We start from the raw sequence: 15,616 nt of genomic DNA on the forward strand, positions 1-15,616 counted from the left end.
GTTCGTTTGAACTATTTCGAAATGAAAGGAAAAGGGGGCAGGCCCTCGGGCACCACCTATAATCCGGTTTCGGGACGTAATCCTTAAGTGTTTATGATAACATACGCACAATTTATGGAAAGCGTTTCATTGGAATGGAAAACAACAGATTAAATCAAACGTTTTCTTTCGATTGTGGTGTTGTTGCGCTTTTCCTCATAGCAAAAACATTGTATCATGTTATGAAATCCTGTGTATGTATGATTGAGAAATAAGTAATTTAACCTTTGTTAAAAAAATCAATTTTAATACCCATTGAAGCGATTAATTTTGTCTAACTTTTATTTGATTGTTTTTAATGCAACTGCAACTTTTACAAAAAAAAAAACAACCTTACCCTCTGTCAGGCAACTTCACTCATCTGTCCAGCTGGCAGTGGACCAGCAAAGTAAATGAATGTCCTTTCATTACTCCCTTAATGAAAGCCTTTATCGCCCATTATGATGTTCGGAGTTTGTTTTTGCAGCTTTATTTATCGTCGCTTTACGCGCCCGGAGGCCCCCGGGAGTGGCGGTCGCCGGACTGCTGCAAACTGACCCAACTGTATCAAGAGGACTACACAAGCCTGTAATGGACTTTCTTCTCATCGGGGTTGGCGTTACGTTTTAATAACTCCCCGAGTTATGCCCTTTTTTGTGACCCGCTCTGTCCCATCCCGCAGCCACGTGGGAGAGTACGCCAGTTGGGGTGAACTTGGGGTGTCCAGCAGCCTTGCAAAGCACTCGGAAAGAGTTTTGGGTGTATGAGGTGTTATTTTTTTCCTATTCTCATTGGCGCCGGTTAGCAGCAGGCAGCTTAGAACAACAGCCAACCAACGAGAACCCTTTTTGCTCGGTGCACCGTGAGCAAAAACCCAAATCAACCCCCGGACCCCCGGTTTTTGGAGATGGTTAGAGGGATTTCATCGTGCTATTAGAGAAAACACGGTTCGACCGAATCTGCCGCTTTCTGGTGACGTGTTCAAGATGGGTCGTTAAGCAGCATGTTGACATAGCATTGTTTAAAATAATGCCACCCCTTTTTGCAGAATCCGTTGCGACATTGTGCTTGAAAAAGGAATTGTTGGCACAATTGTTTGGACCAGAAACAAAAACAACAGAAAAATCTTATCTCAGAAAAATGGAAAGAAAAGATAATTTTATTTCCAATCCCAACTCTTTCGCCGAAATCGATTGTCGGGCAAACATTTGGCGAAGAATGGTTTGATTATTTAATCATCATTGTTTCCATTTCGATGGTTCCTATTTGTAAGCATCGAATCACATTTTCCAACACTGCTCCGTTGCTTTGGCAAGTTTTTTCAGATCGCGATAGTACTCAGGTCGCCCCGTGTCTAAACAATCGGACGAATATTCGGCATTTTTCTTGCAGGCGTATGTGAATTGAGCGTAAAACTTATTCTCGTGCTGTCTTGCTTTATCGGCCATCCGGTTTAAGCAATCGGACGAAAACTGGAAAGAAATAACAATGCTATTAAGGGCTACACCGCGCTTTTCGTAAAACCACCACACTCACCTTTGTGCCTTTGGGCAAAAACAGCGCCTTCTGCAGAAGAGGTCTGCGCAGATTCGTTCGAAGACCATACTCCACATCGTCCAGGTAGACTCGGTTCTTCGTCTTGTCCAGCTTCATGCGCTTGAAGTAGGAAAGCAGTTGCTGTGAGTGCGAAGGCGTAGCCTCGCTTGGTGAGATTTGCAACAAACAAATCAATCCAAGGGCAGCAAAGACCCAACAGAGCTTGATGGACATTTTGCTTACTTCGAGCTTTGTTTTGTGTTAGATGAAGATATTGTTACGATACACGCTCTTTTTATTGTGGAAGAAAAGTTTACAGTGACTGTTGACAGAGGTGTAGAGGTAAAAGATGAATGTTGTCCTTGGCAGGTTTGTAAATAATCATATTAATTGCAGGCAATCGCTCACATTGCCTATTGCTTGAAAAGCACTCGGAAACAGTTTTGGGTGTATGGGGTATTTTTTATTTAACGGTTTTATTCTTTAAGCCATATTGTTTCTATTTCGTTGGTTCTTGTTGCAGATAAGCTAATAATTACAATTTCCAACACCGCTCCGTTTCTTTGGCAAGTTTCTGCAGAGCGTGATAGTACACGGGTCGCCCCGAGTCTAAACATTTGGCGGAATACTCGGCATTTGTCTTGCAGGCGTATGTGAACTGTGCGTAAAATTTGTTCTCGTGCTGCCGTGCCTTATCGACCATACGGTTCAAACAATCGGACGAAAGCTGGAAGGTAGTAACAATGTCATTAAAAGTCAACCAATTAACAAGAAAAAATAAAACAAAATCCACCACACTCACCTTTGTGCCTTTGGGTAAACATAACGCTTTCTGCAGAAGAGGTCCACGCAGATGCACACGAAGCCCGTTCTTCACATCATGCTGGTAGACCCGGTTCTTCGTTTGGTCCAGCTTCATGCGCTTGAAGTAGGAAATTAATTGCTTCGCGTGCCTTGGCCCGGCGTCGCATGGGGAGATCTGCAGCAGCCAAATCAATCCAAGGGCAGCAAAGACCCAACAGAGCTTGATAGTCATTGTGCTTACTTCGACCTTTTTTTTGTGATTGATTGAGGCAGCGACACAAGCTCTTTTTATTGTGGAAGGTTAGTTTGCATTAAATATTGGCAAAGGTGTAGAGGAAAAGATAATTATTGTCTCTGACAGGTTTGTAAATAATAAAAGTAATTACAGGCAATATATTCTTCTTCTTCTTCTTTGGCACAACAACCGCTGTCGGCCTGCCTGTACCCACTAGTGAAGTGAGCTTGGCTTTCAGTGACTTATTGTTACCATAGCAGGATAGTCAGTCCTACCGTATGGGGGCACGGTCTATTCGGGACTTGAACCTATGACGGGCATGTAGTTACGTCGTACGAGTTGACGACTGTACCACCAGACCGGCCCTATTACAATATATATATAATTTACGGCAATATATTACATTAAATATTTGTTGTGAAGTGAACAATAAAGTACTTAAACAAATTGCTTCAAAAATCCACTATCATTTTCAAGTTGATTTGCACAAAATCAACTGAAACGATTAAGTTAAAGCGTTTATCATGCTTCAAACGTCCAAGACAGTGGTCAATAAAGAAAGGCTAGCTAGGTTCACGCATTTCTTTTTTGATTTGCGACTCTTTTCTCCTTAAAACTTTAATTTATTTTCTTTTCCTTTATAACGTTTGTAACTAGTTATTTATTCATTTAACTCATTTTATAATTTAATGAGGATTTTCTTTCTTTTCTTGACTTTCATTACATATACGAAAAAGTTTATATTCTAAATGCTGACCACTGGAATATGCTATCAATCATTGATCTTGACAGATGTAATTTAATGAGACCTGACAAGCTACAAAAATAAAGATTCTTAACTTTAGAGTAAATGATTGCCATTATAATTTTGTATCATTGACATTAAATACAATTTAAAAGCATGAATTTAATACCTAAAACTTCTTATCGCTGTTTTTTGTGCCAATTTAAGAAAGTTTTCCAATGATTTCTTTGCATACAGTCCACTGTAACATACACTGCAAAGTTTAAAAATATTCTCAATAATGCGATGCTCCCAACCCCACCAACAAAGTGCACTCAATATCGTCTTATCTCGTTGAAAGTTAAATGATTTATTGAAGCATCTATTCACAACTTGACCGAAATTTATTATTCGTCCCCGTCCGTTCGTCCCGACCGCTCACTGCTGTTCCCGCATGCACTGCACCGTCTCGTCGGCAAGCGTCTTGAGCCCATCCAAATATTTCGGTTCGGCCGCTTCCAGACATTCCATCGAATATTGGTCGTGGTCGTGGCAGTTGTAGCTGAAGCTGGCGTAGAAAGACGCTTCAAGATCGGTCACCCGGGCGACCATTTGCTTCAGGCAGCCATCGGAAAGCTAGAGGAAAGGATTGTACAGAAATATAGAAATATGATTGGTTACTCTCAAAAGTTGTTGAAGAGTTGTTTGGATGCTTTCAATATGTGTTACCTTGGCGCTTTTCGGCAAATTGCCCGCCTTCTGGACGAGTGGATTTCGCAACTGATTCTGCACCCCGTACTTGGCCCGCAGCAGGTAGGACGGTTTCTTGGTGTAGTCAAAATTCTGCGTCATGCTGCGGAACACTTTCATCAGCTGCTGGACGTGATTGGCGGAGGCCGAGGTGGGTGTTGTCTGGTGGAGAAGAAGGGTGGCGGGGTTTGACAAAAAGAATCGTTCCACGCGTGGATGGAGTTTGCACGAGTTGAAGTTACCTGTAGCAGACAGATGACCCCGAGGGCAATCAGCACAAAGACCGGTTTAGCATGCATCTTAATCGTAATCTTGAGAACTGAACCATCTGCCGAACCCGTCCTCCTATTTATACTCACGCTGTACATCTCACCCGGCCCCAAGACAAACCACTCTACCGCCGTTTGTGTATGATGGACGGTAAAATTAAATTCAAACAGAAACTCCCTATTTGCACAATCAGTGTGGCTGCTTTGTTGTTGCCCATTCGTACCCTTTCCCCCCGGGGTGTTGTTGGCCCAGCACGCCGGTTGAGTAAATCTTGCCTGACTTTGATGAATATGGCAATGCATAACAACTAGACGATGCTGATGCTGCTGTTGGTACTGCTGGATGGAAATTGCAACCTGTAAGCTGTGGTCGAGTGTTGTTAGCTGGACGCAGGCGCCTCGCAAACACACACTGGCCCGAGGTGATGCCACCGGCGCAACACTGTACGGTTCGGTACGTGTAAATAAAGTTACAACTTCCATAATCAGTTGTTCTGGTGGTGTACGGCCAAAAGTGTCCTTTCCCGAGCTGACCCACCACCTCGGCACCTTGCCAGCAGCATCGGAAGTGTTTCCGTTCGGTTTCGGTGCACGCTCGTGGAAAGCAAACAATGGACGGGAAGGACGGGTGCACAGTAAAGGGGTTCCGGCGAATGTTCCACAGCCCGGATCTTAATGCCTTTTCAGATTCAAACGAATCATGAATAAATTTGTACTTTATTGTCACTACGTGCCGCTCCAGCACGCTCTGCGGGCCTGTGTCCCAGGGCAGGGCTTGTAAATCAGGAATAATTTGGTCCTCGGTGCGCTCGATGACTACAACAAACGGGAACGGGAAAGGTAATGGTGGACGCGGTGGGACCAGACGTGCTTGGTTCTTTCCAGTTGCTATTTTCCTCAATCATCCTCTAGCGAGGAACAAACAATTGGTTTAAAAACCGGGAAGGGTCAACACCGGGCAAGGGTTGAGTACGGTTGCCCGCTGGAAAAACTCTACGCTGCCTTATGGATTATGGAACTTTCCGTGCCAGGTGCCTGAGCGTGTCGTGGAGGTAGGAGCGGTTTGCTTTGCTGTGTTTGATGCCATCAGGAACCATCGCAACGTTTTCGGGCGTTCGGTTTTGAGTGAGACGTAAGCGTTACGTTTGATTGTTACAAAAGTTCGAATTGGAATTTAATGTAAGCTACGTGACGGGGGCTTTGGGATGTTAGTTTCAGTATTCAAACGATGGTTGGACGGAGGTTTTAAGTGAAGAACAGTGTCGATTAGCTTGAATTATGATGGAAGAAGTTACTGTTGCGTGAAGTGAGCTGGGAAGTTTTAAATGGCTGGGTATGTAAATTGATTTGAATCATGCTCTTGGAATTTGGAATCATTTCGGTACACTTTAAAAGGTCACATCATTTGCTCTTTTTTGTTGCGATAGTTTTGGCTTTGTCTCAAATACTCCTATAAAAAATCCAGCTCTTTGTGTTAAACCAAACTACAGTGTAAAAATGTGTTAAAAATTCAATGAAAACAAATATTTTTCATGAAAAATTTCACTCTCACAAAGCCACACCTTCGACACTCCATCAAATCCAATCCCGTCAAAAAGTGGAATGAATTATGGGGCGCGTTCGCGCTCGCGCTTCCACACCATTGAGCCCCGATATGCACCAGGTGGTATAAATCAAATATAAACTTCAAATTAACTTCGTCCTTGTTTCAACCGAGCACCGTAGTACCGTTCCACGCCGAGAACAGTGTGAAACGTTACATCGATCGAACCAGCAAGCGAACGCACGGGATGCATATGTCCATGTAGAAAGTGAGTCTTGGCACGTTTTAAATGGCAGCCCTAAAAGCACCACAAAGCGCTACCTAAATCAAACACGCTTCCAACGCTTTTAAGCACATAAGAAAAGTGATGAATAAAATTTATCTCACCAGCTTCTTTGCAGTCGCGTCAAAGCAGAGCGTAGTTTGGTTGTAGCAGCATCAGCAGCGGCATGATTTATTGGTGAACATTTTCGAGCATAAATTTCCATAAAATGTGAAGCACGTGTCTCAGCTCGGTCCGTGTCTCATCGCCCCATCGCGTAATTCCAGCAACCAGTCGCGATAATTATTAAACAAAAATCAACAATAAAAAAGAGACGCCCGCTAGAAAACGAACACAAAACTCTCATCTCATTTCGCCATCCAATCGAAAGCGAATGGGAAAAGTTTCGTGTCTTTTTTTTGTTTCTACCAGAACCGATGTGGATCGTGTAAAATGGTGCAGCATAGCATAGCTGGCATTGCCGGCAGAATGGAGATTTCGCGAGGGGAAAATTAATGAGCTGTTGATTAGGCTCCGAACCGGCGCCATCTTGTTGGATTGACTGAAACAATGCCGAATTGTAGTCGGGCGGTTTTGGGGGGCGCGGAAACTCCAATTTTAAATGCCGGACCGGGAGTTTTCCACTCGTAAACGCGTTTTCGAACCTTTTTAATGGGCAAAGGAGGAATCTTTAAAACCGTTGAGTGGGTTGAAATGTATTTTATTGCCCGCTTGCGGTGGCTTGCCGATGCCGATGAAAGCGCGTGCAAATTTAAAGCCTTCTTTCGCTGCTTTGGTTCAAGCGTTTACTTGGTGGCGAGTTGCTCGTTGGCCTTGTTGTACACGCATTCCCATGCACACGCTAAGCCCGCGACAGTAGTCATCGCAACAGCCATCGACTTTTCTACCTTTCTGCACTCATTGTTAAGAGCCGGGGCAGGAAACAGGCTCGTTCAGCTCTTCAACAAAAGGACCCAGCACTACCATTTGCATGTTGAATTGTTTTCCGACAAAATCGTTCCGTTTCGCCGGACTCATTCGCGTGCACGAGGGACGAGAAAAGGCCTGCTCCCTTTAAGCTGTTCACCAACCTGTTCCCCCCCCCCCACGGGCCACCTGTTCACATGCGTACAGTGGCCGACATTTTGAATTCATAATTTGCTTTTCCAATCCTTGGGGCTATTTTCCCCGAACCCGACCCACCTGCGATCCCGGTGCGCAGCAAGATGTGAATAATAAAAGGTCCTTCGTGATGATTGTTATTCTTCGCCGGTGCAAAGGATGGGAAAACACGCCTCGGATGGAAGTATGTTGGACTGCGCCGAGCAAGGTGATGCCTTCCATCGTCGTGGGGCTGCATGCAGGGGCTTATCATTTACCCGGTACTGGTGACGACCGTGCTCTATCCGGGCGTTCACCTCGTCCCTCGGGGCCCTGGCCGGGACCGAGTATCGTCCGTCGCAGTGAAACCGTGGAAAATATGGGGGAAAAGTGGAGCGAGTGGCGATAAAAATTGATGGCAATACGCCAACTTTTTTAATGGGAATAAGCTTTATGCGGGTATCGTTGTGTGCAGCCGTCCTTCGTCACCGCGAAGTGAGCTGCGCGTTTGGTTTAACTGGGCAAAAGAGAATGGGAATTAAATCTGCTGGGTGTTTTTTTACCTTTACAATAATAGTATCGCAGCATTTCAAAAGAAATTACTGCAAATGGAAAATGTATCTCAGTTCAGTGGAAGCTTTTAGTTGGAATTGTTTTGGATTAAATAAAGTACAATGTTTAATTAATATATTCAAAGTAATTTTTAATTTTCAACATCATTTCAGAAGAATAACTTGATTAAAACATCATAAAAATTGATTATTATCTTAATGTTGACTGTGTAAATACACTGATGCTACCCTGTATTGATTACTGTCACTTTCACGCGACAGTAATGACCTCTATCATCTTGTTGTTCCACTCGCACCCTAAAAAATGGCTCCACATTTTCTTCGTTCCACCGAAACGTTCCATCTTTCCCCGCCGCAGCGAAGCTTTTATCGTCAAAAGCACGATAAAAGCCCACGCTAAGCTGCCCCCGGTGGTGGTAATCATGGCCCGGGGGGGCGAAAGACATATTCATCGAGAAATCGTGCAACTATAGGCACTCAATCATAAGGGATTAGGCATCCGTTCTGCCCCATGCCCGGGAGGGCAATACGGCTACCGAATTTGTCATCCAGGCAGCAGTAAAGGCAGCCATACTAGCAAGGGATCGTTCGGGGCTCGTCTTTCTCTGCTCGCAAAAACTTGCTCCTCTCCCAAAGGCTACAGTGATTATGAAAAGTTGCTTGGCAAGTTCTCGGAAGAGCTATTGGCTGGCCGGGTGGGGGGATGGACCGCCATGCCATTGCCATGCTGCTGACGATGCAAAGGTTTTTGGCTAATGATTAATTTTTCAAACTCAACCCCCCCCCCCCCCCCCCCCCCCCCCCAAAAGGGATGGTTCTGTGGTGGTGATGGTGCAGTTGAGGGTTTTCTTCTCCCAGTGAGGTAACGATCGTTGTCTCACGTTGTCGAACGGCTTTCATTCATGTTGGCGTGTTGCGCTGGGCAGAAGAAGCTGGTACGATTGTGCAAATGGGTCACACGGACCCAGCGGCTGGCGGTGAATGTAGAGCTGTGGTAGAGTAGAGCAGTTGATGTTCCGTACGACACTGTTCAGTTTTTGGGAGGAAACTTTCCTAGGACATTAGTGAAACCGGCGAGATGCTACATTTTGCAATAAAGTATGGGTACAATGGGCAAAAGTGGTGGAACACATTGGACACAAAATTCACTACAAATGATCCTTTCTTTCAAGCTTTATAGTGTGATCAATTTTAATAAATTTTCTGTTCACATAATGCAATCAAAATCGTAATACAAATTGTTCTATTTTCTTGGGAAGTAGTTTTTCATATTATGTTGCTTCAGGCGCATAACCAGCAGTTCATTTTCCAATCATTAATACAAACTCTAGCATTGCATACTGTCAGGCGTTTGGAGCAAAGTCACGTCATGTGTTTATGCCACCATCACATTCGTTTTCTAACACAGTCACAGTCGCTGCGCTGTAATTTGCCTTCGCCATTGTACCTCGGAAGATAAATTGTATGCGCACTCGCGTGTGTATGTGTTGTGAGTCTCGTCAAGTAAATTATGCTTTATGAACGTCGCCCACCGGATGGCTGTAAGGGAACGACTGTTCCTTGTGGAAGTAACACACACACATTAGGTTGCTATCAGGCGACCCGTTCCCGCTGTCCCTCGAGAGTGATTAGGACGGGATGAGATGCATCCCGAACGCGCACACACACCGAGCCCACACAGTCGTTCCCTCTAGACCCTGGCGCACACCGGTTGGCACAAAACACACCATCGAAGCACCACGTCAATCCATCTCCACACACCGCCAGTCGCGAATGCAAAGGAACTCATGCTAATGAAGTCGGAAGCATTTTCCCGGCACCATAATTAGCGTGCTCCGGCTGAAAGAGCGTATCCTTCGAGCTTATAGCACTTATAGCGCGGGTATAAAGCTGCATCGGTGCGACTTCCCGTCCGCCCGAAAGACATTCCCGCGCCGTGAGCGCGAAACTCGTTAAACAATTTTCCGGTACCCATTTTTTTTACTTCATTCCTTCTTTCCTTTGCTTTGGTTTCATCAATCCATCATCAGTTACTTCCACGCAGCAGTGGCGATACCCGAAAGGTAAACGAGCAAAGCACAGCAACTCCCCATACAGCGCCCCCGGTGCTCGAGTTGTTGTGTGAGGAAAAAATGCCAAACATGCCGGCCACGGTTGGTTGCGCGGCTTGTTAAGGTAAAGAGGGAAATATTTCAATTTTCTTCTCCTTGGGTAGGTTTCAGGGCGCTGTTTCTTCGCTTTTTTTTTCGTTGTTGCTGGAAATTGAACGAAACATGGCTCCAGGTTAAACAACAGCGGTACTTTCAATTCAGTTCAGCATGCTTTTTTTACCGCCCAAAACGGTTTCAGCGTCACTCTCATCGTCTTACGCTGTCGCGGTTTTTTTGTTGCGTTTCGGTAAGAAATTGAATTATATTTTATTTCCCATCCTGTATAATTCTTGCACCACCTTCTTCCGTCGTTGCCGCAGGTTGCGCACCAAACATTCGTCAGCTCATTGACGTTCACCGCTGTCGTTTAATGTTTTCCGCATTGACTTTGGGTGAACAGAGCAGGTCGTTGAAATAAAAGAGAAACCTTACAGCAGTGGCAAATTCTTTGAACCTGCCCCCCCGTGTAACGATCTTCATCAGTGCAATGTTTTCATCGCAATCACCTTCTCGTTACATGCCCACCTTCTCCGTCCCTGGGGGGAGGAAAACTGCGGGAAATAAAAATCCTCCCGGAGCAAAGTCACACTCCGCCCGTAAAGCCATGCTACGAGATGATTCCACAAGAAAGGAAATTTGAGCTCATTTAAAATTTATAGCCCGATAACGCCAAATGCTTCCGCCTTTTTGAGCTTCCTCCTCGACTGACTCTTTCCCGTTTTTGTCTTCGGCTGCCATCGAATGGCAATAAAGAAAACGAAACCTTTCCCCAGTTCGATTGCTATCCAATCACACCGACGGCAGCCGCATCGCCCAGGTAGGCGGTTAAGTGTGCCAAAAGTGTGTGTATTTCTGCTTCCCGTTGTTCGTGCTGTATCTGAGTTCGGTATTTTTTTCATCTCTCCACTGCTACTGCTATGGAACGACCGAAAACCGACCGGAAATGATCGATGAAAACGGAAGGGACACATTATGAAGCTCGACTGCGAAGTAGGATGGGCAGCGCAGAACGCCATCCTGCTTTAGTGGGCCGGAATGGGAAGAGTTTGAGCAATGGTTTTAGAACAGGAAATTTGACCTTCCTTTCGATTGATGATGTAAGCGAGGGAGCCAACAAAAAAGCAGAACTCTTATTTATGGGACTTTGAATTGTGATGTTCAAAACGTATAATAATCATAAAAATGTGATTTTTTACAGCTAATTGCATAACTTTAGGCACTGAGACTTCACTAGTAGAACAGTTAACACACACTTAGGATGCTCTAATAGCAATGACAGAATTTTATTGGGTGTTTTTATTAGCATCCATATGATTTTTTTTTTTATAAAACAAATAACAGTTTATTCACACTTATAACAAAAAATTCTTATTCGCTAGCTTAAAGCTATAATAATTCTTGTTTAACATATTATGTTTTTCAATTGATTTTTGCCTATGCTATTGGTGAAATTCTCTTTGTAAATAAATATTAAATAATTGATAAATAATGACATAATTTTAGCTCTTTTTTCTTTTTTTATATTATTCATATCTGGTTTAATAAGTTCATGAAAATTTGGTTTTATATGCAACTCGTCCTTCACTATTTGTGTAAACAATATCCATATGTTTTTAATATTTTTACAATCTTTAAATTTATGCTCGAGATCTTCGATATTTCCACATTTCTCACAGTTCGGGTTTGTTTTCATTCCGAATTTAAATTTAATTTCTTCTGTCATAATTTTTTCATTTACCAAAAGATAATAGTAGCTTCGTTGTTTTGAATTCATTTTGTTATTATTAATATTACGCCATATCTTGTTCCAATGCAGTGATGGTGTTTTAGATTGAATATGTGGTAGAGGAAGCGAATCCGTAACTTTTTTGTAAATTTCTTTTGCTGAAGGATTATTTTTATATCTATCATTTAAATAGGCTAGTTCAGTTCTTATTGGCACTAAACAAGGATAGAATGATGGAAGATCTTTAATGTTAGGTGGATTTTCTATTTGATTCAAGAAGCTTTTTGTAAATGGCATGTGTTGTTTTTCAATTAGGTGTCGGTTGATCAATAATGTTTTAAGTTTGAGTTCTGGTATTAGCAAGTTAAGACCTCCCTTGGCTTTGTTTAGAGCAAGTTGTTGCATTTTTACTCTTCATTTCACCCCTCCATTTGACCATATGAATATTCCCAGATAGAATGTAAGCCTCCCAAGATGGTATTTGCTTATTGTCATAACTGATCCAATGTACCACAATTTCGATGTTAGGAAAGTATTGGCTAGTATAACCCGTTGCTGAATGTTGAGCTCCCTCATTCTGTGCTGTCTTACTAATTGAGCAAACTTATGTGTTGTCGCTTCCCAATTCAATTTCATCGTCAAACGAAATGAGTTTGTGAATAGAATCCCTAAGATTTTGATTTTTTCTCTGTTTTCAATCCATTCTGTGTTGATTCTATTTTGATTATTGACTACTCCTATGTCCATTGCCAGGGATTTGTTTGTGTTAAGCTTTGCTCCTGACTCAGTTTCGTATTCCTCGAATGCTTTTTTTATGTTGAATATTTTATTAAGATCCGTTGTGATAATAGAAATGTCATCTGCATAACAGTTGACTAGATCATTCTGACTGTTGCATATGTTTTCTAATTTGCATAGAAGCGGGTGTATATACAAGGTAAATAAATGCATTGCCATGGGGTCTCCTTGCCTTACCGATCTTTTTATATGAAGTTTTTCTTGGAGGGATCCATTTATGTACAATCTTGAAGTAGATACTGAGTAAATTTTTTTGATGAGCGTTATAAAGTTTTCTTTAAATCCAATTGCCGTCAAGGTTTTATACAAATATGTATGGTCGACTCGATCAAATGCCTTTTCCATGTCAAAAGAGATGAGTTTTCCTGCTATTTTCTTTTCCTTGAGGTTCATAATTCTATCTTTAATCGAAAGAAGTGCCTGAAAGATATTGTTTTTTCCGTTGCCACATTTCTGAGAAGATGTTAGGATATTGTGTGTGTCAAGGATATTTTTCATTCTGAATTTCAAAATTCGACTAAAAATCTTATAATCTGCGTTGAGCAGTGTTATAGGCCTCCAATTTTCGATTTCGAAGGTATTATTATCTTTTGGTATTAAAACAATTATTCCTTCAACAAATTCGGGTGGAATATCATTATCAAGAGCTTCATTGATTATAAGATTAAGTTCCTTATGAATAATATCAAAAAATGTTTCATAGAACTCATATGGTAAACCATCTAATCCTGGACTACGATTTTTAGTTGCTGTTCGAATGGTATGAAATATTTCTACAGTTTCAATTTCTTTTGTTAGATCATTATTGAGCTCACATGCCTCAGGTATTTTTCTGGGAATAATTGGAGTTGAATTTAAACAATTATCGTTGCCTGAAAAGAGTAGCTTGAATTGTTCCTGAATGGCGTCGAGTATCTCTTTTTCGTTTTCTAATGTTCGATTATTTAAACGGAGTTTTTTAATGAAATTACGATTTTTCCTTCGTTTAAATAGATGAAAAGTAGACATTGGTTCTCCTGCAATGTAGTTATTGTTTTCTTTGATAAAGTTTTGTGTCAGTTTCCTTTGTAGTGTAAGCATTTCAGCTTTTAAACGATTTATAGTTATTTTTTCATCAGGATTATTTACAAGCTTCGAATTTGATTCATTTAATCTAGATTGTAACCTATCATGCGTTTGATTATATTCTTTGTAATGCATTTTAGTTTTCCATAGGAAAAAACTTTTGATTTTTGGTTTTGCATATTTTATCCACCATGTTAACTAGTTTCCATAGTGTTTTTTTTGCCTGGTCCATCTTATCCAGTTTTCTTTGAATTCGTTTTGAATTTCTTGTGTTGTAATATATTTCCTATATGACCATAGCTTTTGCCTTGTTATTATTTGTTGATTATTATTTGGCAGTGCTAATCGTATGACATAAGCACGGTGATCGCTAAACGAAACGCTGTGAATGTCAACCGAGCGGAGATTTTCTTTTAGATTACGTGATATATAGATCCTATCTATACGTGAAGCAGAGTTTGAAGTAATGTAAGTAAATTCTGGATCGTTTTTTAACAAATTCCAAGTATCTACTAAATTCAAATTATCAATTGCATTACGTAATGCTGGGCTATAGTTCGAGGTTCCAAGTGCATCTTTTTTATCAATAATGCAGTTGAAATCTCCTACAATAATTATATTTTCAACGGGATGTCTTAAGTGATATGCTAACGACTGTTGAAAGAAACGTTCTCTTTGTATTCTGTTTTGGCTACCAGATGGTGCGTAGATATTAATTAGTTTTGTTCTGCCAAAGCATAGGGATATAATTCTCCCGTCTAAACTTTTTTCTACATGGGTAAATGAAATGTCTTGCTTCAAAGCTATTGCAGTCCCTCTTTGTCGTTCATCTATGTTTGTTATTAATTCATAGCCTTGAATTATTTCCAATGACGAATCATTGACCTCTTGCATGCATATTATATCTAAATCTAGCTTTTTTACTGTGGCTATAAGAGCGTCTGTTTTGGTTGTGTTAGATATATTGCAGATATTGATACTTCCTATACGATAGGATTTTTTGAATTCTGTTATGTTTGAATGTGTAGTGGTGTTGGCCATTTCGAAATTATCTTTTACTTTGCGATGTGTCGAATCGTTTTTTTTTCAGCTGTGTTAGTAATTATAATTTATCGAGATTGTCTCCTACCTTTTGTAATTTTGTCTTCAGCCGATTTCGTATACCTCGTTCGCCATCGTTTCGATTCTACCGTTATAAAGTCAGTCAGTTTTTTTTCAGCTTGTCTTTTCACCGAAGGCGATCGTGACCTGTACCCCTTATTGGTCTCCAAATTAACCGCTGTCTCTGTGACGGTGCTGTTATCGTTCGTCATTGCATCAGTTTGTTTTATTGGTATAAATTTCAGTCCCGATGTCCCCGGTTGAGGTTGTGGTGGTTGTTCCACTGGGATTGTATTCGTCGTAGTTGTTGTATTTAGTGTATTTTGTTTCTGTTGGATCCCACTCGTCGTTACGTCTGCGTACGATTTTAGCCTATCCATTAGGTTTGTTTTTTGGCTGTTGAGCTTTCTGTTGCTCAAACAGGTCATTCCGTGGTGTACGGGATGATCGCATTTGCGACATGTGTGCTGCTGTCCTCTATGGGTAGCGAGAGTTGTTTCACCGTTGATATGGATATAAGATGGTATTTGTTTCTTGATTACCATCCTAACGTAGCGATATCCGTTCGGAATACCTGCACATGCGAAGGCGTCGCTCCACACACCTTCGGTAACGCAGATAACGTCTCCGTATCTCTGCATGTGGTTTTTTATGTGTGTGTTTGTAACTTGCGCTGAAGCGTCGTGAATCTTCACGATCGTTGACCCATCGTCCATAGTAATTGGTATGGGATATTCCACACCTTTACACTGAATAGTGTGTTTGCCATCGTTCTTTTCTACGATGTCCAAGGCAATACTTTGCTCCTTGATGTCTACGTGACATGAAACGGACGACGTCCGGAGGTGAATTCTGTTCACCTGTATCATCGAAATTCCAAGTTTCCCGGTTATGAAGTCAATCACTTCATTAGTTGTTGGCTTGTTTGGGACATGAGAAAAGTCCAACTTGATGCTGGATTG

General features: G+C 41.8%; 4 protein-coding genes across 8 annotated transcripts in view; 1 reads left to right on the forward strand and 3 right to left on the reverse strand.

The window, feature by feature from the left end:
• Nucleotides 1-15,616, forward strand: part of LOC120957042 (uncharacterized) — a 117,924-nt gene that overhangs the window by 19,496 nt on the left and 82,812 nt on the right. The window lies entirely within an intron of this gene.
• On the reverse strand, nt 1,299-1,878 carry LOC125907570 (uncharacterized). Its single transcript, XM_049610677.1, has 2 exons — nt 1,555-1,878; nt 1,299-1,490 (listed from the first exon to the last, which is right to left on the reverse strand). Exons 1-2 carry the CDS (start codon nt 1,786-1,788, stop codon nt 1,299-1,301), a joined length of 426 nt encoding a protein of 141 aa, XP_049466634.1. The 5' UTR covers nt 1,789-1,878.
• LOC120956682 (uncharacterized) lies at nt 2,021-2,623 on the reverse strand. The gene is made up of 2 exons (XM_040378352.2): nt 2,357-2,623; nt 2,021-2,281 (listed from the first exon to the last, which is right to left on the reverse strand). The coding sequence occupies exons 1-2, from the start codon at nt 2,588-2,590 to the stop codon at nt 2,090-2,092; spliced, it is 426 nt and encodes a 141-aa protein (XP_040234286.2). The 5' UTR covers nt 2,591-2,623; the 3' UTR covers nt 2,021-2,089.
• LOC120956681 (uncharacterized) lies at nt 3,428-5,704 on the reverse strand. The gene is made up of 3 exons (XM_040378351.2): nt 4,310-5,704; nt 4,047-4,229; nt 3,428-3,953 (listed from the first exon to the last, which is right to left on the reverse strand). The coding sequence occupies exons 1-3, from the start codon at nt 4,817-4,819 to the stop codon at nt 3,756-3,758; spliced, it is 891 nt and encodes a 296-aa protein (XP_040234285.2). The 5' UTR covers nt 4,820-5,704; the 3' UTR covers nt 3,428-3,755.

This window comes from Anopheles coluzzii, chromosome 3 (assembly GCF_943734685.1).
Source record: "Anopheles coluzzii chromosome 3, AcolN3, whole genome shotgun sequence".
NCBI lineage: Eukaryota > Metazoa > Arthropoda > Insecta > Diptera > Culicidae > Anopheles > Anopheles coluzzii.